General features: G+C 45.5%; 1 protein-coding gene across 2 annotated transcripts in view; it reads right to left on the reverse strand.

The window, feature by feature from the left end:
* Nucleotides 1–827: 827 nt before the first annotated feature.
* Nucleotides 828–26,152, reverse strand: part of GBF1 (golgi brefeldin A resistant guanine nucleotide exchange factor 1) — a 102,369-nt gene continuing 77,044 nt past the window's right edge. The window contains exons 13-40 of one of the 2 annotated variants that reach the window (XM_082764225.1): nucleotides 25,514–25,612; nucleotides 24,901–25,095; nucleotides 24,278–24,464; nucleotides 23,102–23,242; nucleotides 22,502–22,590; nucleotides 19,676–19,878; nucleotides 19,084–19,207; nucleotides 18,677–18,802; nucleotides 17,875–17,957; nucleotides 16,047–16,283; nucleotides 15,005–15,098; nucleotides 13,213–13,389; nucleotides 12,646–12,710; nucleotides 12,400–12,523; nucleotides 11,718–11,789; nucleotides 10,249–10,343; nucleotides 9,641–9,794; nucleotides 9,195–9,417; nucleotides 7,426–7,589; nucleotides 6,870–7,116; nucleotides 6,267–6,466; nucleotides 5,661–5,811; nucleotides 5,176–5,306; nucleotides 4,351–4,452; nucleotides 3,688–3,801; nucleotides 3,294–3,471; nucleotides 2,963–3,100; nucleotides 828–2,672 (exon numbers count right to left, since the gene is read on the reverse strand). In XM_082764225.1, the coding sequence (XP_082620351.1) occupies nucleotides 2,386–2,672; nucleotides 2,963–3,100; nucleotides 3,294–3,471; nucleotides 3,688–3,801; nucleotides 4,351–4,452; nucleotides 5,176–5,306; nucleotides 5,661–5,811; nucleotides 6,267–6,466; nucleotides 6,870–7,116; nucleotides 7,426–7,589; nucleotides 9,195–9,417; nucleotides 9,641–9,794; nucleotides 10,249–10,343; nucleotides 11,718–11,789; nucleotides 12,400–12,523; nucleotides 12,646–12,710; nucleotides 13,213–13,389; nucleotides 15,005–15,098; nucleotides 16,047–16,283; nucleotides 17,875–17,957; nucleotides 18,677–18,802; nucleotides 19,084–19,207; nucleotides 19,676–19,878; nucleotides 22,502–22,590; nucleotides 23,102–23,242; nucleotides 24,278–24,464; nucleotides 24,901–25,095; nucleotides 25,514–25,612 (4,200 nt within the window). In that variant the 3' untranslated portion in view covers nucleotides 828–2,385. The remainder of the gene's footprint in view (nucleotides 2,673–2,962; nucleotides 3,101–3,293; nucleotides 3,472–3,687; nucleotides 3,802–4,350; nucleotides 4,453–5,175; nucleotides 5,307–5,660; nucleotides 5,812–6,266; nucleotides 6,467–6,869; nucleotides 7,117–7,425; nucleotides 7,590–9,194; nucleotides 9,418–9,640; nucleotides 9,795–10,248; nucleotides 10,344–11,717; nucleotides 11,790–12,399; nucleotides 12,524–12,645; nucleotides 12,711–13,212; nucleotides 13,390–15,004; nucleotides 15,099–16,046; nucleotides 16,284–17,874; nucleotides 17,958–18,676; nucleotides 18,803–19,083; nucleotides 19,208–19,675; nucleotides 19,879–22,501; nucleotides 22,591–23,101; nucleotides 23,243–24,277; nucleotides 24,465–24,900; nucleotides 25,096–25,513; nucleotides 25,613–26,152) is intronic. The other variant, XM_082764226.1, reaches the window with a different exon arrangement.

A 26,152-nucleotide genomic window follows, 5' to 3' on the forward strand; every position in this document is an offset into this window, starting at 1 on the left:
GGATCAGAGGGCAGCAGTGCTGACATAAGAGCACTTTAGAGTTGAGCAATGGCTTATGAAGAGTTAATCATCTAAAGGCTTCAGCAAGCGGTTTGGAGACAGCTTAGAAAAACAGAGCTGTAAATAGAAGTCAAGCCTTGAAAACACAGGACAGAGAGGTGGGCTGGACACAGCACCATGGGCAGGCAGGGCAAGGGCTCAAATGCATGAAGGAAGGTGTCTAAGGGCAGGAGGGACGCCACGGCTTTGGCAGTGGAGTGTGAGGAAGGGAAGGTTACAGGAATAAAAGTATTCAAGGAATGGTAGAATCAGGGAAAGATAACCAGGATTTATTAACGGGGCTTTCCTAGCATGCGCATCACATTTCCATTACGCAATGCTCAGACCTTTGACCACGAAATTCAAACAAACTCAGAAGTTTTAAAACTCCTTATTAAGCCCATAGGAATCCTCTGGAATCTTTCCGATAGGGAAGGCATCAGCGCCTCGCACAGCTCTAAAGACACAGTGTGGGTCTTGCCACAACAAAGCAGAAAATATCAGCAGGGAAGTATCTGTGGCTGCCCACAGGGATAGCCCTGGAAGGCTCTGGGATCTCATGCCCTCACCAAGTCAGAGTCCTGTCAGAGGAAATGAGGATTTCTCCCTCATCAGAGGGAAAAGGCTCCTTTCTCTGAAGCGAGGCAGGCTGTCACCGAGGTCTCTGTTCTGGCTGCGTGCCACGATGCCGCAGGGCATCTGCTCTCCAGCCCTCGTTTCTGTCCTCAGTCCTGGCTGTGCATGAGCACGCACCATTACACCGGAGATCTTACAGCTGACACCAAAGTGCTGCCACGAGAGCAAGAGCAGCCTTAGTTCTTACAGCTCCGCCTTGACCTTGGGGGAGCCATTCCTGCTTAGCCTCCACCGCAGCCTCCCGGCTGAGCAGAGCACAGCCCCTTAACACGAAACCTCTCCGCTTGTCCCAGAGCTCTGGGCCACGGAACCACAACAGGAAAGGAGCGCAACACCACAGCGTTCATTTACAGGATGTATTTATTACACTGTAAAAAGTCCATTGGATTCGTAAGCCATTTACTCCGTATGTACACTGGCTGTGCTGCCACCCCAGCATTAGGTTCCTCTCGGCACAGCACACACTGGGTTGGAGTCAGCGCCCACGCCCCTCCCAGTCACCCGTGGGATTTCTGAAGCTGGTATTACTGAGAGTTTAGCCAACCAATTTAGAGGAGGAAGAACTGAGACGCAGTGCCTGCCAAGCAGCCAGCTCTGCTTTGGGCACGAGGGGATGGAAGAGCAGGACACCCCTGCTGCACGGCAGAAGCACGGGAATGACTACCAGGGGCTTGTGGTGACTTCAGTTGCAGGAACACCCTAGGTGGAGAAGGAGGTGGGCACCCAACAACCAGAAGATGCAGAAGGGTACAATCTTGGCAGGAGCTTCCAAGAGAAAGCTGCTCCTCCTAGCAGCAGGTGCCACAGATCCCAGCATCTTCAGCTGAAGAGGAGAGGGCAGCCCCGGGGCTGGACACTAAGAGGCCGATGCAGCAAGTGGTAGAAAACACGGCACTGCTGTGCACCCCAAGGGGAGGAGCTCCCCAAATGCTGTTTGAGAGATGGCCACGGTGCTCTGCTCTCAGCTCACAGGGCTCTGCCTTTCCCTCTCATCTGCTTAACTAGGCAGGGTCCTCTGAATTTGCTCCCTCCAACCAGAAAGCCTGATTATGTTTGCAGGACGAGGTGGGGAAGGCAGTGCTGTGCCTACCATGCTGCCCCGCTCCCTACCTGGTTAGGGGATTGCTGTGATCCACGCTGCAGAAGGAAAGCATGTGGCTACAGCAGACAAGAAGCCCTACATCGCAAGCTGGGAACTACGCTGCAAGCAATCACCTAGGCAAAATTCTCAACCTGCTGAGCCCAGGCATGCCCAGAGCCCGAATAAAGCAGTGCGACCAGAAGCGTGGGCAGGGAAGGTAGGGAACAGCTGGGGAATTGTCCAGGGACTGGACTGAACCACCTGAGAGGCGGTCTCGTAGCGCTGCCCCTTTCTGGTTTTACAGCAAGGATTTTTCCCTCTTCGCCAGATGACGTGGTGGCAGCTTGGTCCCAGGCTGCTGGGTGGGGGAGTCGCCTGGTCCCTGAGATTGTGAAGGCAGGAAGGAACTGGTCAGCGGAACTGGACACCAAGAACGCTGCAGTCAGGGGTTTGGGGGCAGTTGCCACAAGAAGGGAACAAATGTGATGTGCTCCGGGGGACTGCGGCAGCTGCCCTTCTGCTCAGGTTAGCATCATCTTCTAAAACAAACATGCTCACTACCAGAGAACGTTTGGCCAGCATCCTCTACCCAGAGCTTCCTCAGCGGACAGTTCTTGCACACCCTCAAGCTAATTGACTTCAGAGGTTGTCATGGGGTCAGTGGGCCGTGGAGTAGCTAAGAGAGGAACAGGAGAGGTGGCTTCTATTAGGGCTGGGTTGAGAATGATTGGCAGAGTCATAGGTGGCACCCCAACCTGCAGGGGGGAGGCCAGGGGCTGCAGGATGAGCGGTGGCTGTGCTGTTGTAGGAGGTACGTCTGCAGCGGGGCTTGCCTTGGTTGGAGCTGATGCTGTGAAAGGAGGAGAGGCAGAGGTGCTGATGCTGGGTGATGCAGGTGCAGTGGCTCTCTCAGACTCTGCAAGAAGGAAGAGACAAAAATACAGCTTTACATGGGCCTGGAGAAAGCCAAGCCAAGCCAGGCTAAGGGTCAGCTCAAGGACCTTTTCAGACTTTCCCCATCCATGTGCCTTCACAAAGGGCCTTGAGAAGCAGGTGCCAATCACAGGCATTCTGCCCCAGCCTCTGCCCCCCGTAACCTCAGCAAGAAGGCCGCAACCAACCCATTTAGAAGCAGGATCAACAGCACAAGACAACTGGCCCCTCTAGATTATGCTAAAGCAAGGAAAAACAAATCTATGGCCTCACCAGTGGCACCCATTTCACAGGGCTTCTCCAAAGGTCCTGCGTGGGTGGCTGACCTCACATCCCCCACAGGAGAAGGGGGCAGGGCAGATGCTATCGATTTCTGAGGATGTTGCTCCATTGGTACGCTGGGGACGGGATCTAGGAAAACAAACAAACAGTGAGAGCACACACCAGCCTGCTCCCTCCTTTTGCCTACCCTCCATTTGTCCTCCTCATGCCAAGCTCTGCCCCTATCATCTCAGCACCATCCAGGCACTAGGGCAGCTAGGTTCCACAAGGTGCAGGCGCTGGGCCCAAGACCTGTCTTTTAACGTTTCTCATCCCCTTGTACCTTGGATGACTGTCTGTTTGAAGAGCTCATCTCGAAGCCTAGGTAAGAAGCAGTCAATCCGCTCCCAGGTGATCTCCCAGAGATCCGAGTATCCCGTCCGTGAGTCAGCACTGTGGAATATCCCAGCCGTATCCATTACAAGCAGCATATTCTTCAGAGATTCTGGGATGGCCTCCAGCTGTAATCAGAGACACTCCTCAGGACACAGAGGTGGGACATAAAGGAATGAAGAAGGGCCCAAAACAGCTGATGGGCCACAATGGAAACAGGCCAAAGGGAGACACCATGGAACAAAATGGTTTTGGAAGGGTTAAAAGGCTAAAAAAAAGACTTAAAAGGTTAAAGTCCATGAATGGTTGCTCAAAGTGCTGCAGCATCACTTTCAGCACCTTACCAGTAAGTCACTGGAGCCAGCATGCATGTATTTGTCCATGAAGTCCAGGATTGTCAGCCACAGGGCAGCAAAAGTGGTCAGCGAGAGCAACGGGGAAAGATGCTGTAGGAACACCTAGAAAAGAACACAACTACTGTCAACAAGAAGTATCAGGGCTGCTGCTCAAGGCTTGACAAGCTTATTGCGCATATCCAAAATTCCCCCTCCTTGTTGTAGGCCAGGAGCATGCAAAGGCCAAACCCAAGGATGCCAGGGGCCTCCTTTCTGAGCTGCATAAGCAGAGGAGTGGGTCTTGTCTCTGTTGCCTGAGACCACTCAAGTCTAAATCACCAGTTCTTCCAGCCCTTCTGGCTTCTACTTTCAACATGCATCATTCCACCACTGGAACAGACTGCCTTCAACTAATGTTGAGCTGAAATACTTCATTGTTCGTAAAGTCACCAACTCCTTCCTGACAGCTTTTCTGAAGCCCAGAATCATGGAGACAGTTCTGGAAAGAAGGCAAGTCCCAGCAGGAGAAGGTGGTGGAGATGCGCAGCACTGATGACCATCAGACTAGCAAAATGCCACCCATCCAGGTCAGAGATGCTGAGAAACAAACAGTTTGGTCCTCTTGATGCACATGCTCTCCCTTGAGCTTTCAGACAGCAGAAGCAAGCTCACCTTGGAGAGTAGTGTTGAGGCTCTCATCCTAGTCTCTTCCATCCCACCGACATCAGCCGGACTGATGTTCTCGAGGAGCTTGGTTAGCAGAGGAAACAGCACCTGTTGGATCAGACACTAGTATTTTTAGTTGAAAAATGATTGATGAGATTTTCATGAGAAACCTTAAATGAGGAGATAACTTTTGGGACTGGTTTCTAGACAAAGAGCGTGGGAGAAGCAGTTAGGGATGGAAACTTCAGCCTGGAGAAGAGAAGGCTCCGGGGAGACCTTATAACATCTTTCTAACGCCTAAAGGGGGCCTGCAGGAAAGCTGCGGGGGGGCTCTTTATCAGGGACTGTAGTGATAGGATGAGTAATGGCTTTAAACTAAAAGAGGGTATATTTAGATTTGATATAAGGAAGAAATTCTTTACTGTGAAGATGGTGAAGAACTGGAACAGGTTGCCCAAAGAAGCTGTGGATGCCCCATCCCTGGAGGTATTCACGGTCAGGCTGAACAGGGCTTTGAGCAACACGATCTAGTGGAAGGTGTCCCTGTCCACGTCAGAGGGGTGGAATTAGGTGATCTTTAGGATTCCTTCCTTCCCCAACTATTCTATGATTCTATGATATTAAGTGTGTGGACTGATTTCCAAGAGGTTCTATCAGAAGCCTAAGCCAAGAGAACTTTTCACAGGAGCAAAGTAGGGAAAGACTTGTCTGTTACAGTGAACAGACTGCTCAACAAGACGGTGATGAAGTAGGACACCATTCTGCCAATCCTACAGAGCTTGCTCTTCATGACAGCACTGTCCTGCATGCCCAACCCTGCCAGGAGGTTACCTTGTTGAAGCAGGACTCCCACTCCAGGGCATCCAGGGCCTGCAGGTCATGTACCAGGAGGGCCCGCTGCAAGTAAGTGAGCGCCTGCATCCGTACCTGACGTCGGGCATCACAGCACAGCCAGGCAATACCTGCAAGAGAAGGATCCAGTGTAGAGCCCACAGAGAAAGTGTCTCATTCCCACTCCCCCAGCCTAAGGTGAAAAGGTTAATGAAGACCAAACGCTCTGGGGCAGGGGGAAGGATTATACTTGTTCCAGGTCACAGACTTGGAATCTACTGTCAGGTGGAGAAGTAAACTGGCAGCTAACTCATGCTAAAGATACCTTCCTGAATCTGACCCAAGTTCTTAATCCAATTACAGCAGACCCTAAAAACAGCCTCTGCCTGCTTTCTGCAGTTAACTCCTGGCTCCTCAAATGTCCTGAGTGCAGCCTTATATTGGAAGTCTCTTTGCTCACTCTCATCACAAGGGGATGACTTTACCCTGTAGCAAAGGACACCAGCAGTTGGACCACAGTGTTCGGGAATCTGCTTCGATTTTCCTCCCTGCAGGCTCTAGATGGCGTTGCTCCTCTGCCCAGGAGCTGTAGATGGTAGCAGCTCGCGTGTGCAAGGTGTGCATGAGGTCCAGGAGCTGCAAGTCAAGCATCACATTAAGCAACACACGGTACCTAAATTCCTCAATAAAACCTGGTCTCTACTCTTCCCCAAACCAATGCTCAGAGGATCTCTTTTTCGTGGGCTCTCCTCTCTCCACAAGCTCACATGCCCTGTCAGACTCCACACTATCTCCCACGGGAACCTCTCATCTCCAAATGGCCTTGTTCCACATTTATCATACCTTCTACAGTGACTCAGTTCCAGGCACCCACCCTCCTGGCTTTCCACTGCTCTTCTGCTTTTGCCTGCCCAAACTGCAGTCTTCCCCTCTCACTGCAGAGCTACACACTGCCACCAGACCTACCTTTCGCTATTCAGTGTCCACTAACCCAGGATGCAGCCTCCCTTCCCCTCCTGAAAGATCCCAGCGACTCCTTAACAAGGCCCTGAGTACGGGAAAGGAGAGGAGGAAATCCTTGCTATACTTACGTCCTGACTAACCTGTAAAGACACAGTGTGGTAGCTGGCAGGGATGCTCTCATCCTCGTCCTCATCACTGTGCGTGTGGGCCTGGTGCTGGCTCAAGACCCGTGACCGCCGTGTGGAGCTCTCCTTTGGCTTTTTTTTTAACCGACTGGATTTACTATCGTGCCTGTGGCTCTTTCCCCTCTTCTCCTGGGACTTGTAGCCTAAAAAGTGAAAGGTGGCAACATACCATATACACACTCCACCACAGAAGGTTCTACCATTCAGTGCATGCAGCAGCCACCTTTCGATATCCCCCGTGGAGGGTTCTGTCCTGTGAAATGACAGCCACCCACTTTAAGAGGTTCCCAGTGCCCTTCAGGAAGAGCATTCTGCAACAACAGGAAGTCACAACTCCTGCTGATCCTGCTACCTTCACATCAGCTGCAGGTCTCCCCAATATCCCAGTGACAGGGATAAGAATGCAGTCCCTGCTGTCAGCAGGAGCCAGGAAACTTTTCTCACAGCAGAACATTTTCTGGGGGCTGGGGACTCATTCCCCAACAGCATTTCACCCTTCCCTTCACGCTGCCTGGCCACCCCAAATCAAATCAAAGGCCATCTTACCCCCATTCAAGCTCGCCTCCACAAAGATGCGGATGGTTTTGACACAGAGCTCGAAGTTCTCGGGTGTCACATGGGCAGCATCTCGCACGATGAAAGACAGAGACTCCACACACTTCATGAGAGATTTTGTGTCATGCGGGCCCAAATCCAGCCCCACAGTCAGGCTGTACTGGTTGACGAGAGGAGACGGCCCCAGCCTATTGAGCCCAGCACTGGGTTTGGAGGTGTCAATGTCATCTTTCCCCACCTGCAGGGCACAGCAAGAGGGTAGTAGGAAAGGTTAGTGTAATAAGCAGCACCTCATGCGCTTGCCAAAAGGGCCTTTCTTCTGAAATGAACAGGTAATGTCAATTCTGTAGCACCCTTTTCCCTTTCATCCACATTTGCCTGCTAGCTTTCTGCTCTGGCTGCATCTCCTCCCCATCCTCCCTTTACACTCACCTCCCTTTACACTTCGCACCACTTAGCTGTATTTTCTACCGTCTTACTCTTTATCTCTCTACCACACACTCTTCTCAAAGCCATGGCAGGCACCAGAAGCCCCTTGGTTCCTCACCACTAGCCAGCCGCTGTTCATCATATCCACATCTGTCACTGAGCGGTGCATCTTGCCTGGCTTCCCATGGTCTGTGTACACCTCCGAGTCAGAGGTGTAGCCACGATCCAGGCTCATGTCACTTGGATGATAGGAGGAGGAGACCTCACTGTCCGACTGTGCACCTTGAAGACAAAAGGTATGGGTTTTGAGAGAATGAACTTGGAAGAGCAGCTGTGGGTAAGGGAGAAGCAATCCAGATCACCACCAGATCAGATCACAACCACCCGTGGGCCCTGCAAGAATCTGGGCCAGGGCTCTCCTCCTGGGAATGAACAACTGTGATAGGAACATGCACAGGAGACAACAGGAAACACAAATCTTGGGCAATGTTTCTTCCCTGTAGATATACTTGGCTTTCCCCTTCAGAGGAAGGGGACTCCTCATTCTCTACTGAGTTGCTTGTCAACTTGACCGTGGATTTAAAAGGGTAGAGTCCAATGCTTTGGGCCTGGAGGGAGAATCAGATGTACCACACGTTTTAAGAACTACTGGAGGTGCTAGGTTCAGCCAAAGCAACTCCTGAAGTGCAATACAGAATGACACAGCTCACATGCCTGAGGTCAGGCAGGCAGCTCCACGCTAATATGGGTGAAGTATTTCTCACAGACAACAATCCACTTTAGCTTGTTCCACACCTGTCAGATGTACCTGTTCTGAACTTCAGGATAACTTTGAAATTCACATGTTCAAAACACAGAAATCCTTGCAAGGGCCAAATTTAAGGCACTGACATTAATGTTGTTTTCAGAAAAAAATTATTTTCTTGATCATTCAACATTATCTAGAAACACAACCAGCACAGAGAAAGACTTGCTGTGAATACAACGTACCAAACGCTTTCAGGAGGTAAATGCTTTGATTTGCAAGGTGTCACAGGCAAGTAGTTTGCTCAAGCAGCAAAGACAGAAGCGGTAAAAAAGAGCTGGGAGAACACAACCTAGGATTAGCCCCAGAAGGCAAAGGCCACAGGAATTTTGTAAGATCAGGTTTTCCCAAGCTGTTTAGCATAATGCATCAGGACTTAGCAAGGAAGTTCTAGAAAAAGCAGTGAAGAAAACAAAGTCTTCTAGGAAAGTTCTTTTTTTGATGTTTGCTTTAAAAGTCTGAATCTGTCAGCCTCAAATACACTGCCAGCTGGCTGAAGTGGAACGGGAACAGTTTGCTGAAAAGACAGTCCTCTAGCACAGTGGAGAGAAGTGGAAAACATTGGGTTGGTCTTGCGGGCATGACTCAGGCACTCTGAACACAACTGGATTTGGAAATAGAAGTTTAAATAACAATTCCATTTACAAGATCCTTAAAAGAAGGGACAGAAAGGAATCAGTCCCATAAAACAGGAACAACAGCTGGGTTTACATTACACACCCAGATGAGAGATTAAGTCTGTATTAGCCATGGCACCAGACCACAAGCACCAGAAAACGTTCCTTGGGGCAGAGCAAAGACCTTCTAGGGCTGCTACAACCGCTATCAGTTTTCCTCCCACTGCTCCCCCAGGGACTAGCACCTGGACGGCTGCTCGGAGTATGAAGAGATGGCAGAGTATAGACAGGGACAGACCATGGGGTAGGAGTGAACAGCAGGTGCTGGTCTTTAATCTTCCTAATGTAGTTTAATATCAGCTTTGTTTTCTTGCAGTCCCCTTTGCTAATTGAAAAGCTTGAGGAAGCAGCTGCTTATCTGGCAGGCAGGCATCAGATTTCCTAGCAAAAGCTGGCCTGTCTTACCTGTGTCGTTATCTGCCCTTGCTGTAACCTGCAGGGCTGCAGGCGGCTTCACCCCAGACCCAATACACTCCAGGAGGGTGAAGAGCGTGTACCAGTCATCCCCAGAGTGAATATTGGCAGCGTTGGTCTTCAGCAGCTCATGGAGGCCATAGGCAACCTCATGGCTAACTCTGCACAACACATTTGGCTTCATCATGAGCAGGATACGTAATGAGAGGAGAACCTAGCCACAGAAGGAGACAAAGAACAACAGACCCTATTGTTTACACTCCCTTCTCCAGCTAAGTCCACGTCACTTATTTAGGGTTACTTGTGAGTGCTGTTTGTTGTTACCTGCAGAACGGACAGGCTAAATACGTGTCCGTCCAACAGCGACTGCTTTCCTGTTTTGCCAGGCATAGCCAAAAAAAAAACAAACAGCAACTGACCTTCAAAAAATCCCTTACCTGGGCACTGATTTCTTCCCGACGAAGGAGCCGAATTGCCAGCCTCAGCAGCCCCACCACTGCCCTCTCCACCAAGAAGCAGAACTCCATCGCATGGACACAGAGATGATAGAGGTGGTCTCGGACGGTTTGCCAGACACACGTCACACGGTCCCTAGCCACAACAAGGAAGAGGGAAAGGGTAGGGTGAAAGGAGATGAGACAAGCAGAATCCAGCTATTTCTTCCCCCAGAACTCCTCACAACCTCCTACTTCATCACTTTAATGAAAAGCTCCAGCAGAGAGATATACGAACAAGCACACAGAAACAACAAAGCTGTGAAGTTTCTTATTTACTTCATTATGCTCAGAGCAATCAGGTGGGAGAATTCTCCCTCCAGAGTTCAGTTTATGTTCTCCATATCTCAGGATATCACGCAGTAATTCATGGGTGAATAGTACCTACGTTTGCATATGCTAGGATAGAATTGCTAAGCCCTGAAATTACAGCCACATGCTGCTTCAGTTGGCAAATCAAGCACATAAGGAACTCATTCCCTAGACCCAGGCAGCAGCTGCAGTAAAGCAGGGACATTTACAGTGAATCTGAATGTATTTCAAGGTCATACCTATTCTCTAGCACAATTCTCAGAAGCATCTCCAAGCAGAAGGCAGCATCCTCTTCGTCATATGTCTCCTCATCAGGAGTCACAGAGATTAGAGCCTAGAAAAGCCAAGAAACATTTGTGACTTGCAGCTCCTCATAACAGGAGGATCAGTGAGGACCAACAGAATGCTTCAAGTCTGGGCAAAACAGCACTCTGGTATCTGGGGAGGTCATGCACAGCCCATCAAAAATGCATTGGAGGTCACTGGTCAAGCTAAGTATATGGGAAATCCTATTTTATTATGCAAGATGTAATATTAACTTAATTAATATTAAACTCTGACAAAGTCTCTCGGGTGGGATGACTTCTGAAAGCCAGCAGCTTCTTGCTAAGCATATGTGAAACACAGAAAAGGTAGACATATGCAGGAACGACTACTAATACTGGAGGTGTTCCTCTCAAGCCACCAACTTGCCTGTGAAGGGAGAATTCCTGACGTAATAGGAGTAAGAGCAAAATGTTCTGAGATAGCACATGAAAACTCAGTCACTACTTCCCCAGGTGGGCCAGCAACACACTGGTCGTTGTGCAATCCAAGCAAGAAGTTCCAGTTAAGCTGTTTTAAGTACCATTCTTTGGGGTTTACTTATTTGTCATTTTTATTTTAAAACTTAGGACCTATTGTTCTGAACCTCTGAAGAACACCTTGATAAATAAATCTTTCCTTTCTTTTAGTACAAGTGCCAGTAGTGTCATGAATGAAGCTAGTGAACTGCAAGCGCAGTGGCGTGGCGGAACCATAGAATCAGGGAGCACACACTGCTAGCCCGCACAGCATCACTGCAGGGGTTGCACTGTGCTATTTGCTTTTGGAAGTGTTTTCTCTGCTACACATCATCAGGCTTCCAGTGAGCAGTTGGCACATTTGTTCCACACTCTGGAGTGGTCTCAAACTCCACAACAACCTGAGGAGTTACTACCAGTTACTACCATCCTCCCCCAGGTAGACGAGCTTGTCTAGCCCAAAGGCTAGTAAGCCCAGCCTTGTTATGTCTCCCACCACAGCCAGGTATCACTCTACCTAAGGGCACACAGTCAAGCATTTCTGATCAACTCTTGTCTCTAAACTGGCGTTTTACAATGTTCTCATTAGGCACACAGCACACCAGAAAAGGTGTGAAAAAGCACAGCTCACGGTTTCAGTTCCTACATAGAGCTACAAATACTTTCAAACACTTCCTGTAATCTTCTGAAGACTTTCAGAATGCATTCCATAATTTAATGTCTCCTGCTGCTGCTAAAGAAATTGCGTCTGCCTGCAGAGAAGTTACATGTAAAAACCAAACTAAAGGCTGGTTTCATATCCAAAATAGGCTCAAGGCATCCTCTGAGGGCAGAAGAGCTATGTGAGTACACAGCACACATCCACGATTGCTCACAGCATACTTGCTCCACCACCAGTCCAGTCCTTTGCCCGGTATCTTTCTCACCTTCATCAGCTCCTGGAGGGATTCGAGTTGGAGGAATTTGCTTTCTGTGATCAATTTCTCAGGATCACATTGCTGCAAAAGATAGAAAAGGGGATGGTAAGTCTAGAGAATGTGGAAGGCATACAAACAGATCCTCCAAAACCACAACTTGCTCCCACAATAGGTATTGAGAATGACTTCAACACAATTACCTGAAGGAAAACTGCCACCAGCTAGCTCACCACCTGTATAGCAATTACCCCTATCAGACCTGATCTGTGCTAGACATATTTTAACAGATAACTCTTTGCCCCTTAAAAAGAAGCCTTTGTCCACAGCCCGGTCAACCCCCCACCTCAGATTTTGTTGGCAACATATGCTTTCAGACTCTCTTGGAAAAGATTAGTTATTTGAGAGTTTATACATTTGTACTTAATTATCAGAATAAGACACCAAGGGCAGATCCCAGTTTCTTGTGTGAAATTGTTCCTATTTTTATGTTAGCATGTTTGTACAGCACAGCACATAAGACCCTTTAGCAGGCAATACAATTACACTCCTTTGTAGTTTCTTGTAATTTCCAAGTCCTCTGGAACCTGCCCTACTGCCCAGAAGCATGCATATTTAATGCTTCTGTTGCCTGTTATCCACACGGCATTGTCACCACAAACAAAAGCTTGTTCTTTTACAGCCTGTACATTACCTTTATGCATTCAAGAGCTGCTCGTTTTGCCTCCTGTGTCTCCGTAGATGGCCCTCTCATACCAGATTGCTCCGTCCCACTAAGGGTGAGCCAACTAACAAAACTCAGCACTGTAGATTCACCACTGCAAATTGAAAGACACCAGCATCAGTGAAAAAAACAAAACGAAAAATCATGCAGTATTATTCCTCCAGCATTGAGGAAGAAAACAAAAAGATGACTGCCTGAGCTACCTGCACCACTCACCGGTTAGATGGTGTCTCCTCACGCTGCAGGTAGATTTTGCCATTGGGATCCACAAAGTCTTCAACCTGGAAGACAGACCAGAAGATGTGTACATTCAGTTGCCTACTGCTATGTAGTTTGTTTTCTGGTTTTGTTACCCCTGTAATGCTTCACTTGGTGATGTAACACCACACTCAACCATCTACCTGTGGCCAGCCAACCTCAGCTCTTCAACCCCTACCTGTACAATGACTCGTCTCCCCCATCTGCCAATGCAAATGCTGTACTTGAATACTTCATGCCTAAAGCGTGTCCCTCTTCCATACAACATTCAAAATTTGGTCAAGTAAAGCAAATACTGGAATCTCTCAAATACCATAAAAGGTAAAATGAGAAAAAATGAAACACTGCAAAACAAGCCTGTGTGTAACTTGAACATTATATGATTTGACGGCTTTCTAGCTCAGCACACACTTTACCAAACCCAGGCCTTTGCAAGAGAGAGCTCCTCCTCTCTGAGCTGGTTCTCTGAAAAGCCAGCTTCCCACTCCCCGAGTCTTCAATTACCCACGAGCTGGCTATTATTACCTCCACCATGGCCTTGGGCAGCAGTTCTGCTCGGAAAAGCTGAAGCATGGCCTCCATGATGTTTTTCCAGCCCTCCCGCAGAATGTCACCGTGGCGATGGGCCAAATGAAACACAGTCTTTGCTGCAATATGGGCCTTGGGATTACTTCCAAAAACAGTCGGCAGGTTCTCAATAGACTGCAGGAAAGAAGAGGGGGTGGTAGTCAGCAAGAGATGTTTCTTTTTCAACAGAAATTAGGGCAGACTGTTCAGATTTGGCTACAGAAAAGACAACAATTCTTTGTACAGGGCTGTGGATAACTAACTCCTCAGCTTACTTTTGCTTTGCACAACAACAAAGACAAGGTGGCTTACCTGACACAAGCTGAATCACTAAGGCACTCAGACATAAGCTCTTCAAGAACAGCAGTGATACAGAGCATTTTGGAAGTGCTTGCTGAAAACTCACTGATGTTAATTTATTGGGCTATAGGAACTCATTCCAGGATCAAAGCCTTCTACAAAAAGTATCATCACTTGCCTGGAGGCAATCATTATCATTAGAGGTGCAAACTATATCCAAAACTCCTACTGACTTAAAAAGTTACTCTTACCACTAGTTACCAGCAAGTTAATCCCCTCCAGATTCCTTTCTATTCCTCTTTTTTCATCCAAAACATGCACAGCAATTGCAGCGCTCAGAGAGGATACCTGATCACCAGGGTGATTTGTCCCAGGAAACAAATCGCAGTTAAATGACACTTTGCTGTTCCTCTCTTGCTTTCTAACAGTTGCTTTCTGTTTTGTCTCCTCAACCCCTGAAAACGGCCCCTCCTTCTCCCCTTCCACCAGACTGTCTCAAATATTTGTTCAGTTGTCATATTCCACTACTGTCTCCAAGCCCTATAGGAATTTAGGGCAGCAGAAAGTAATTGGTGTGGTTGGAATCTAGCCAAAGATAAGAACTCCCAGCTCTCTTCAAATCCAGAATTCCCTGATTCTACAACATCACCAAAAGACACATTTTCTTAATTTACACAGACCTAGGACTGCTCTAGATTCCAGTCTCCCAACTAGATGTGATGCAGCTGGCAATAGCTGGTGCCTCTGAGGGCTTGGTGTAGCTGCTCCTACTGTGTAAATCTGCATCAAACAGTTGTTTCATGGCAGACATGGCTTGTGTTATCAAGGTTTGGTATGCTCGGAGAGAAGATTAAGTATTGCATCTCTACTGCTGTGAGCTGCAGAAGAAGGGGAATCTAAAGCAACCCCATCGCTTTTTTTTTGTCTTCTAATCATCAATCTGGTACTCTTTCACTGCTACCCATGCCAAGATGCAAGCGATATAAAACAGCCAGGCCAGACAACACAATTTCCCAATAAAAAGAATGTATGATTTTAGAACAGCCTAATTACATTAACTGGACTAATTTGTAGGACTGTTCTTTTTCAGATATCCCTTTAAGGGATTTCAAAGATCACTTATTTGTCTTGGTCATTTTAGACCCATGCTTTCAGTCTTGAGTGATCTTCTTCCAGCCCCTGCCTTTTTTTTTTTTTTTTTTTTTTTGGTGGTGTGTGTGGTGCTGGTGGTTATTTTGCAGTTCTATTCTGCTCATGTGGATCTTGCACAAGTTCTCAGAACAATGCTGTGGGTTTCTTTGCAAGTTCTGACCTTAGAAAGGAATTGCTGCCATCTTAGCACAAAGCATGGTCCCCACACACTATCTATCAAAAAACAGTCTGATGCCTGATGAGGAAGAGAGCTCCAACATACTGGAAGCCATACTTCTTTTCCCTCCTTGCAACTTACCTCGCTGCTGAGGGCTGTAAACTTGCAGAGAGAAATTATGAGATTGTCAAATACATCACTAAGGCCATAGTGAGCAGAAATCATTGCACATTTCCTGGAGGAAGAAGAAGAAAACAGAAGAGAATGTAATAACTTGGCAGAGAGAAGTCTCTCTACAGGACAGCAAATCAGATACCTCTCTGTTGATGTTTTAAACCTTCCTCTCCACACACTCATAATATAAATTTATAAAGTCTACTCATGTATACAGTCTACTCTTACAGCAGATAATCACAATCATCCTCAGATCTTGGAACTGATATTCATGTGTGATGATGCAAGGATCACTTTCAAGAAGAAAGTCCAAACAGACGTACCAGCTGCAGCTGAGCCAATACACCTCATTTAATGTCTTGACATAAAAAGTTGCTGACATTTGCAGTAGTGTTGAAGGTTTAGTTTCCAAGAGATCACGGCTACAGTAGCATATTAACAGAGCTTTAAAGCTGCACTTCAGGCATGGTTTGGTCTAAATGCAAGTATGATCAGAGATCATTACAAAACAGTTTCTCACAGGTAGCAAGATTTTAAAATACTGATCGTCTGGGAAATTTAAAAAAATACAAAAGAAGAAAAGAGAAAAAAAAAAAAAGGCATCTCATCCAGCCACGGCTATGGCCTCATACACAGGTTTTACCAATATACAAGGATTTTGTCAACATCACTGTGCAAGGTAGGAGTGATATTTTCTGCTCACTTCTAAGCACTACAGCTATGTCAGCAAGTCTTTCAAATGTAATTACACTGGAATTTAAAAATACATAAACCAAAGCACTTTGATTTATTATAATATAGCAGTCAAACCAAACAGTGAGTGACACCAAGAAAGGAAGAGATGGGAGGATGAATCAATACTAATGCTAGAAAACTGGAAGAGTGTAGGTCACAATAAAAAGCTCTTCAATTGCTTGTAACAGATGGTATTCACTGCAACCTGCCTAGCAGGCAGATGTGAGGCAATGGTCACACTAACTTTTCCGGGTTTCATGAATGCAGGAGTTACCTGAAACCAGAGATAGCCTTCTGGATGATTGTTTCTTCTAAGCTCTTGTCAAAAACATAAGAAAGTGCTGCAATGGTTGGCCCCCATGTCATGGTAAAGAGATCATGATCATAGCTTCCAGGAGGCACATGGAGAAATATTCCCTCATCAGTGGCACCACGATGTAGCAGGACATTCCAGATATAGTTTTCCTTCACCAGGCCCGTCTGTTCTTCTGGCATCACTATCTCATCATTTCTACAAGGAAGGCAGGCAGAAAGGTTGAATTTTTAATTCTGAGCCAAACCTAACATTTACACAGTGCCTTTTGCTACATGGTCCCAAAGCTAAGTGATACCTACTCTGAAGTGATTTTGCCAGCTCCTGAAACATTCTCTTTTCCGAGGTCTGTCTGCTTCCCTTGCCCCTCTCTCCAATACCTTTGATATAAAGTGCAGTGTCTCTCAGGAGCACTTAGTAACTACTGTGTAAGGTAACTGCTGAAGCAGCAGCTACCTAATACTACAGGTGGAAAATACAATATCTACTAGAGTTAAATGATGGAAAACTTTGGACAGCACACTAGCACAGCTTCACCCCTCACCCCCTTAGAGCACTCAGCACATCTCATTATTCTCAAATAAAAAACTGTTATACCATTGCAGTCAAAGTAGGCATGAGCATCTATGTATAAGAATAATGCAAGTATTCATATGCATTATTATGTACAAATTACAGTCTTATCTCTTCCCCCCCCAAAAAACTGTCCCCCATAAACAAACTGTCCCCCAGTCTCAACTATGACACTGTGGCCATCTCTTTGAGCAATTCTGGAATGATGTATCAATCATTTTAGCCATCAAACATACTGAAAAGGCTAAAGTATCCAGTGAAGGGAGGATAGATGGGAATAGACTGGAACAGAGGCACTACATCACTGAAAGATAAGAAGAAAATTCTCAAGGTACTACTAAAAAGACATTAAGAACACCCTCAGGGAGACACTAATCAAAACCAGAGCTCTATTTGAAAGCTTGAGTCATGTCTCGAAGAATTTCTAGATATTCAGTACAGGCAGCATTCCCACCTTCCTGAAGCGGGCTCAAGAGAGAAGTCAAGCACACTGCCCTGCTTCCAACATGAGCCATTGCTTGCAACTGCAGACTGAAAGCAGCTGAGATTCAGAGTCACATCTTGTCTCCTGAGAGATGTAATCCTCTCAGCTTCAAGTTGGCAGTGTCTGGATTTACTGATAAGGCAGGTTTCTGAGCTACTGCTGAAACTCCCCACCCACAGGTAGTCTACACCCAAAAGGGCCTCAGCCGCCAGAAATTCTCCCCAATTACTGGGAGGGTGCCAAAAGCTTCAGGGGTGGCAGAAGAGATTGGGTGCACACAGCAACTTCATATGAAAACCTCAAAAGCTTTTGAAACGAAATATTAAACTGAGACCTGGATATGTTATGTCAGAGCAATAATGCTGTCCTTGGGATGAATTGCTAGCTCTGGCACTGCATAAAAAGTTCTCAAGAAGCCTAAAGGCCTAGCCTGGAGGACAGAGGTTTCTTAGATAGAGCATTTCACTAGTACTCAGACATTCTTTTCCATATTGGTATAAAACGTATTTTTTTAACATTAGCTAAAGCTCTGTGGATTAAAATACCATGGCAGGAATCCAAAGATACAAATCCACTGCAATTACTATGACAGGCTTGTTACTCCAGCCCCATATGGAGCTGGAAGGTGGTTTGAAGCAAACATCATCAGTGAGCCTCCTTTCAGTGCTCTCTGGAGGCCAAACAACTCTAGTTTGCTCTCTGTATACAAGGAGATGACAGGTTGATTCTTACTTGATGGCATGGTACATGTCTTCCAATATGTCCTGTTCAAAGTCTTTGCCTCCATTCACACCTTTCAGGTTCTTCCGAAACTCCTGTGGGGAAAAAAAAAAAAAAACAAAAACCAATGTAACTCCCCTAGTACCTCCTCCTTGAACTGCTTGGCTGCACTCAGTTCTCCACTTGCTTTCCATGGGACCAGGAGCAGATTTGGCTGTATTCTTCAACATGCAGCCTCAGAGTTCAAAGATTCAATGCTATTCTTAGTGGTGTGGTAGTGTGCAGCAGCCCGTCCCATCTCTATTCTTTCAGCGTGAGCAAACAGAACACATACTTAGCTGAGGCTGGACAACAGAATGACAGGTCTGTACCAGCACAGTGACACTCAAAGGACTTGACCCCTCTCAAAGCCCCCAACAGTTCAACAAGCTTCTCATTCTTACTACGACTTAGGATACAGTATGTTAAAATAAAGAGGCACCTTGACTAACTTGGCACTTTGCTAAGCTTAGCTTTTCTTCAGACTGTCCTTCACCCCCAGCCCTTCTCTCCAACTGTACTCAACCTCAGTGCTGCACACCAGCATATTGCATATGAGTTATGAATGCCAGGAAAAAAAAACAGACAAAAAACAAAACAAAACCACACACACAGAAAACAAACAAACAAACAAAAAAGAAACAAACAAAACAAACAACAACAACAACAACAACAACAAAAAAACATAACAAAAGAGAATGCCATTGAGATAAAATCAGATACTGTACTTCTATCAAAACAAGAGAAGACAGGTGCCTGCACTGCCAATACCCACCTCCAGAGTCATTGGGACGTTCTGCTTGCGGACATTATGGTTGTGCTGGTCAGTGTTCAGCATAATAACTGCATAGGCCAGGGCAAAGCAGGCATCACTATTAGCAAATGGGGACCCATTTGATTTCTGAAAGGCAAATATATACACAGGTCAGTCCCACATTAACAAGGATGTATCAGTGACCAAGAGAAACATTTTCCCACCCGCAGTACTGAATCATCTCCGGAACAAACAAAAAACCCGAGGCTCTGGCTCCAGCTTCCTAAAAGCACCCTGGAAATCTACATGCCACTGCTATCTCCTACAAAACAACAGCTGCTGCCTGCAGGACACAGTAAGCTTCTACAGGCAGTTTGATCTGTCATGTCCAACATGGTGTTTGAGCTTTCTGCCCACCAAGTACACACCCTCCAATGTTCTGTGAATGCTTCCAACAGTCTCTGGATTACGGGTGCCTCTCCTGGTAACCTGAAGGCCTCTAGATAAAGTCGTAAAGCTTCATCCAGCCTTAAACCTTGGAAGCTGAAAGTCCTGCAAGAATAATGAATTGCAATGAGAAACAAACACAATGGGAAAGGTAGGATAAGCTTACTGACTACAGTCTTGTTTGGTTCAGCATCGGAATGCCAGATGTCACAGAGAACAGACAGTAAAGAGGGAAGGGTGAGGAACAAAGAAAAAGACCATGAATAGGCAAAACAACATAGAACCACTGATAATTATACAAGTTATTAACTACATAATTATCTCTGCAGTCTTCACAGAGACTGGCCTCTACCGAAAGAAGTTTGGGTGTCACGCTATCATACTCACCTAAGGTGCTACTCATTTGCAAGAGATGCATAGAATCATTCTGTGGTTAAGGCATATTGATACACAGAGAGCTAAGTGATACAGAGCCCATGCCTCCAGGAACTACTGCTGTACTGCATTTTAATTTAACACTGAGCTCTCAGCTTTCATCCTTTCATGATTAAAGGGATATGGAAAGACACTCACCCGACAAAGCTTTCCAGCAAGTCTATGTTCTTACGGTCACTCACAAATTCCCCAATCATCTTCTTGTCCAGGCGAGGATTTTCCCGTAGCCACCTGGCCACCTCGTTGTTGTCAATGGGGGTGGCAAGAAGGTTCTTCTCCTGCAGAAACTGTATCCCTTTCTTTGGCTTTTGGTTGAACTGCTCTGTGCCAGTTATCAGGAGCTGAAGACAACATTCTCATAATTACAAGCTTGAAGTGCATCATTTCTTATTTTAAATTGTTCTTACATTTGAATCAAAAGCAAATAGATTAACCTTAGCATGATAAAGTTTACTGTACCATGTGAGTGGGAAAGGCTAACCAAGATCAGAAAACCTGTATCCATCACAAGAATTTGGTATCAAGTCATACTGAATGGAGCACACATGAGCTGCCATCTTTGAAAAGCTTTAAGTTTCACTGAGCAATTAGCTCTGCTACTCCAAAAGCCTCAACAAAGCAGAGGAAAAGTCTTTGATGAACCTCAAACATGTTGAAAAGATCAGCTCTACCCAGCTACAATGGCATTACTACTCCATGTCCTTGTCTGTCTCCTTTGGCTCCAGGCTCTTGTACTCTACCTCACTGCGTGACATGCAGCAAGAATCCTCAGCTTTTACGCAGCTGCTGAAAGAAGTGCTGCAAAAGCCTAAGAACTAGACAGCACCCTGCAAGTGAGACATGCTCCCGACAACATCTGGTGCTCCTGCATGGCAAGGCTATCTGTAGGCAGAGAAGAACAGGAGCATTTTTGGTTTTGAAGGGAAGTCAACTACTCTTCCCTGCCTAATTCTTATTTTAAGAAACTAGATAGTACCACAGTCTGTGTAATAAAACACCTGACTGAGAAAGGGTTAACCGAAGGTTCTGTTGGTGTTCAAAAAAGCCAAAAGCACAAACAACTGTATGAACTTTACTAAGCGCCAGAATAAATGTCAGTTCCCCATTAGCTCCTATCACGATCAAACCGCTAGTGATGACCTAGTGAACTAAATTCGTGACCATCATGACTACCAGCTCCCCTGGGTTCTCAGTAACTCAGAAGCAACCAGTCTTCTGTTTTCTGCTTCCCTGCAAGCATACCTGTGTGAACATCCTCAGGTTGCAGTGAAACACACAGATCCTGAAACACAGGGACCCAGTGAGGGCGTAACAAAACAACACCCATGTGCTGCCCCAGTGTGACAGGCCTGGAGGGACTCTATGACACTAAGAGCATTTTTGTTCAGGAATAAATCCTGTAACACAACCCCGAGGGTATTCTATTGTTATACAGCACATAACAACAGAACGTGTTTTATTTCTTAAGACCATCCGAAAGGAAATTAGACTGCTGGCAGTTTATACTGCATTTATAATCATGTCAGTCCTGTGCTTCTGAGCTTCTGGGCATTGCTTTTGGAAACATACAAGAAACCTTTCCATTCAATGCATAATTTGTTCTCTGCTTTTATTTAGCAGATTTTTTTTCCTCCAGTACTTCAGAGGTTAAAGGAAGCAGAACAAGCTGGTGCCATGTCAGCATCAACATTTCTGAAGTTGAATGTTTAGTGTGCTCTGTTGACATGCTCAGGATGAAATCATTACCAGATTTAGCATCAGGAAAGGATTTAGCATCTGGGCAAACTAGCAGATTTATGTATGTCTTTCTGCCCTCTGCTGTAGTGTAAGGCACTGTCCTTTTTCTAGAAGCACCTGGAACTTTCTTTAAGGAACTCCCAGCCATTGCTGGGACCAGCTGCTGGCAATGCTCTTGATTTCTCCTAACCTTGTTTTCCAACACAGTAAAACTGGAGTCTTAAGAGAGGCTTTTGGTTAGAACAATGAAAGCGCTATACAGGCTCCTTCCTCGACAACAGACTTCCACACAAAATCCAACAGCAAGGCTGCCTTGAAAACTAAATTTAATGCAAAACAAAAGGTTACAAACGAAACAGTAACTGAATCAATATTAATTTCTTAGAAATTGGCTAATGCCAAAACTCAGTAGTTCCTCTGAAGACTGTGCTGACAAGCACTTCCCCTGATGTGCCTTTTGGCTCAGCATTACCCCACAGCAGCACTGCCCTGTAGGTAAAGAACTGAGCTCCTCAGTACTGCACTAAACTTCCTGGAGAGAAACTGATGCCTTAAATTACATTCAGATCCAGAGACTGCCAGAGTGGATCACGAAGCAAATTAGTATGCCAGCAGCAGGGGATCTGTTGTGCTTCCTTCAGTATTTTTGTTTAAATAAGTTAAGAAAACATGACCATCTCTGGTCAGAGATGTACAGAGTTAAGAGTGTAGTTTGGAATAATAAGGCTCAAAGAAACAAACATTGTGGCAAAGTCATTCTTTGTCTAATCAAGACAATCTTTTCAGTCATCCTCACGACAAAGCAAACGCAGGAGTAAACGAATCAGCAAGCTAGAATGCCACTTCTATTACTGGCCTCTTGATATAGTCCCCATTGACAGGTTTGGTAAGAGTAGGCAAGCTGACCTTTTCAATGTAATTTGCTAATTATCCCCATAAATTAAAACTAGACCCAGCAACTTTCCCACCCAGAAGTCAGATGGACATAGCTTACAAATTGCACCATAAGATTTCCCCAACACTTCCTGCATCTCAGTAACCAGAACAGATAATAATCAATGCTGTCCCTGAAGTATAGCAGGATTTTCAGTAATTGACTACGTAATTCTTATCAGCAGAGACTGGAACTCAAGATTTCTGAGATATGACCAGTCATGCAAAGCCCCCATGAGATGGAAAACAAGGAGAACATTCAATGATCCATTTGCAGTATGTTTCCAATCATACCTTCTTTTTGTTCTTAATCTGCATAAGTTCCTGAGGGCTTGGAAGGATGCAAGAAAATCGAGTAGGCTTCTTGGGGACACTCTTCTCAGCTAGAAGGACAAATTGTCATTATAGTCAAGCCTATCCCCATCCCCAGAGTACCACTCAGCCCACTATCGTGTCCCATCACAAGTTTCAGTCATGGAGTCTTGTTGAAATATGCTGCCCCACAAATGACAATCACACTCCTGCTATTCAGCTACTACCACCCACATTTTCTGCAACATAATTACACAGTAGCTTCTTGTTCTGGACAATTTCACACATCCACAAGATTTAATTTTCTGGATGTTGTGGTTGCTTGCATTACCTTAAAGTATCAGTACTGTGATGAATTTCACACACTTTGCCCCAAAGTGACCCACCAGATCTACCCCCCTCCCAGAAGAAAACTGTTAGTAGGCCTATATAGCACAAATATAAAGCAAATATTCACCACATACTTCTTTCTAATTATGAACACGTAATAGCTACAGCAGTCTATGGTATAGCAGAGCTAGCCAGCAAACGTCAGGACCGTTCTCAGTACATACACACAGAGAATCCCGCAGAGACTATTACCTGTCTCGTTTCCTCCTTCCAGTTCCATGCAGCCTTGCTTCATCTGGTCAGCCATAAGGCACCCACTGGTGGGAGGACATACCCCACCTGGCTCTGACACCACACCGGAGGATTTTCCCTCACTGAGCACTCTCTCGTTATCTGTAGAAGTTAAAAACAATACAAAAAGCCACACGAATACATAAGCCAAAGAAAAAATCTTCCAATGGAGAAAAAAGAAACTGACCAGTCTAAATTGAGTATGTGTTTATTCAAGGGAGTTCCCTGCAGTAACTGTGATTCCTCAGTACCCTCAATATTTTGTCTACATTAATTCCACAGCATACCCTCCCCTTCTGCTGTGTCTGCCAGTCTTGACATGGCCTTCATATAAGGCTCCATGAGGTGCACGTTTTAATCTCTTTGAATTTTATTTCTGCCACATTGGTTGCTCAAACGAACGGACAGGGAACAGGTGCCGGGGGATGGGGATTGTAGGTGCTAACTCAGGAACTTGATACTTCACTTCTCCACACAATAGATGAAAGACAAATTAGTTTCATCACTACCACTATTGTTATAAACAGCAAAGTAGCAAACATGGCAGGCATTCATCTCATCTCCACAGTAAGAACAAAGTACAAGAGCTGCTCTGCTCACTAATGCTCAAATAGATACAAATAAATCTAGGTCACAGAAGCTGCTGGCCAAAGAAAAAAAAAAGTCTTGTTCACAAGTACATATGAAGCAAAGACAAGCTTGGCAATTTCCTTGCCTTAGAGAAAAGAGAAAGCATGTGCTGTTTTGGACAATAACCAACACAAGATTTAAATCACATGTTTTGTTTTTTGAAATTAACAAAAAAAAAAAAGGGGAGAACTTTCTTTTTTTTGCTTAAGAGTGTTCTATTCTTAAGAGGTTTCTAAATCCTCTAACAGGTAGGACCTGGAAAAGGAAAGAAGCATAATGTCATTCTTGAACAGCAGACTCTCTCTCCTTGACATTCAGAGCAGAGATGAGGTACAAGACCTTGCTCTGATAGCAAGGTTATAAACACCAGTGTGCAGTTATGCACACATGCAACAAGAAGACTGACAACACATTTATGGAGCTTAATACATGAATTACCAAAATGAGATCCACAGGTTTAGCACAAGACTAAGCTTAGTATCAAAACATCAAGAAATGGAATCTTACTATTGTTTGTTTCTTTGGTGCTGTTCATGGTTTCTGGGCTGGATTTGACAACTTCCTTTTCTTGTTGATGTATGTTACTCAGCACTTTGGCCTGGCAATGTGCCTCTGTGCTATCTATCACTGTCAGCAATGCTTCCATAGACAGCAGATGGACTGTATACAGCTGTCCAGAAACTGGAAAGGCATTCTGGAAAACAAAACATGTAAGCATCAGACAACTTTCATGTCTCTCTCTCTCTCTCTCCCCCCGCCTAATGGGGGAAAGATGTTTCCCTTTCAGCTTCATGAACCCTAAAGCATACAACAAAACACCCTAAAATTTCCACACAAACCTTTCTAGCATATATCTAATGGTTTATTTGCTGTGACATTATTAGTCTTGTGGTTATTCTTTTCTACTCTGCTTCCAAATGTTCTATAGCATTCTTCGTCTCTACAAACTACTCACCCCAAATCTTTCAACCACTCCCATTCTCAAGTTCTGCTTCTGTGCTTACCATGCTCTGACTTACAGACTTCCCCTTCTGCCTACCCCTGCTCTGTCCCCTCCAGGTGCCCCCAGCCCGTGCAGGGAGGTCAGCAGCCCCAGCGAGGCGGCAGGACAAGCCCTGTGGGTTCAGCACCTTGGAGAGCAGCTTGGTGAGCTCCTCAAAGAGGTTGGCGCAGTAGTAGTCACAGTCGTAGTTGATGTAGAGCTCAGTCACGAAACTAGGAATCCTCCACAGCTGAACAATGGATTCCAAAGCCATCTCCTTCATTTCATATGGCATCTTTGGGTTTTCCACGGTGATTATTTCCATCAGTTTCTTGATGTACATCTGGCGGAAACACAGGGTAGCTCAGTTTAGGGAAAGAAAAAGGAAAGCAGGACAGTGAATAGCTTTGAGGACTACAGAAACAGATGCAAACTTCATCTTTGCACACGATCTGACATATCCCATATTTAATGGTGGCTCATTCTGAAGGGGTCTGTAAAAAGGTTTCAAACATTTTTATCATTTAATGCACCTGGATCTACCATTCTGAAAAACTGGTATGAAGGTGGGCGACTGCAGTGCACCAGTCTCAAAGACACTGTTATACAACAAAAAAAAGTCCTAAATAGCCTACCCATAACCCACTGAGTCATTTATACAAAGGTAAGTTGATATTCAGGCTGTTTCTGACTGCCTAGCTATACGCAGCTACTGAGCCCAAGGCACTATTACTATGTACCCAGTGATACTCAAAACTCACCTCCAGCTGGAATTTCAGATGCTCTCTCATGCTCTCAAAGAGAAGAAAGCACACCCTGAGGGAGGTTGCATACAGGTTGAGCCGTTCAACGCTCAGTAGCTAAAGAAAAAAAAAAAATTATGAATTGCAAAGGATAATCATTAGGTGCTATGATTAACAGTACCCATGCCAGTCTTGAGATCCACACATTGTTTCCCATAGCAGAGGTGTTGTAAAAAAACAAGACCAATCCCTTATTCAGCCTCCTGGTCTCACCTCTTGTAAGTGTGGATGGTTATACTTGATTCCTTTCTGCTTGTGGTAATACTGTTTTCCTACTGTGATTTTGTTCTTTTGCTAACTAACTCCACAGATTCTCTCAGTGGAGCAGTAACCTGGGAGAAGAACTGCCTCCAACACAGCTCTTGTACAATTAATAGCTAGAAAAGTTCTGCCAATTTACTAAGCTAGCAACTTGCACTCATAATTACCTCAAAATCAATTACATCAAAACACAATGTTATCCCCCAGTTCATTCCAATCAGCTTCATTCTCCTCAGCCCTGGCCTAAAGAAAATGGCTTGTGACAACATCTTTGTTTTTGCAGCATCACCATTTCCCTTGTGCAATTCAGAACTCTCACTGAAATACAGCAGAGAG

This window comes from Aythya marila, assembly GCF_965140915.1.
Source record: "Aythya marila genome assembly, chromosome: 7".
Classification (NCBI taxonomy): Eukaryota; Metazoa; Chordata; class Aves; order Anseriformes; family Anatidae; genus Aythya; species Aythya marila.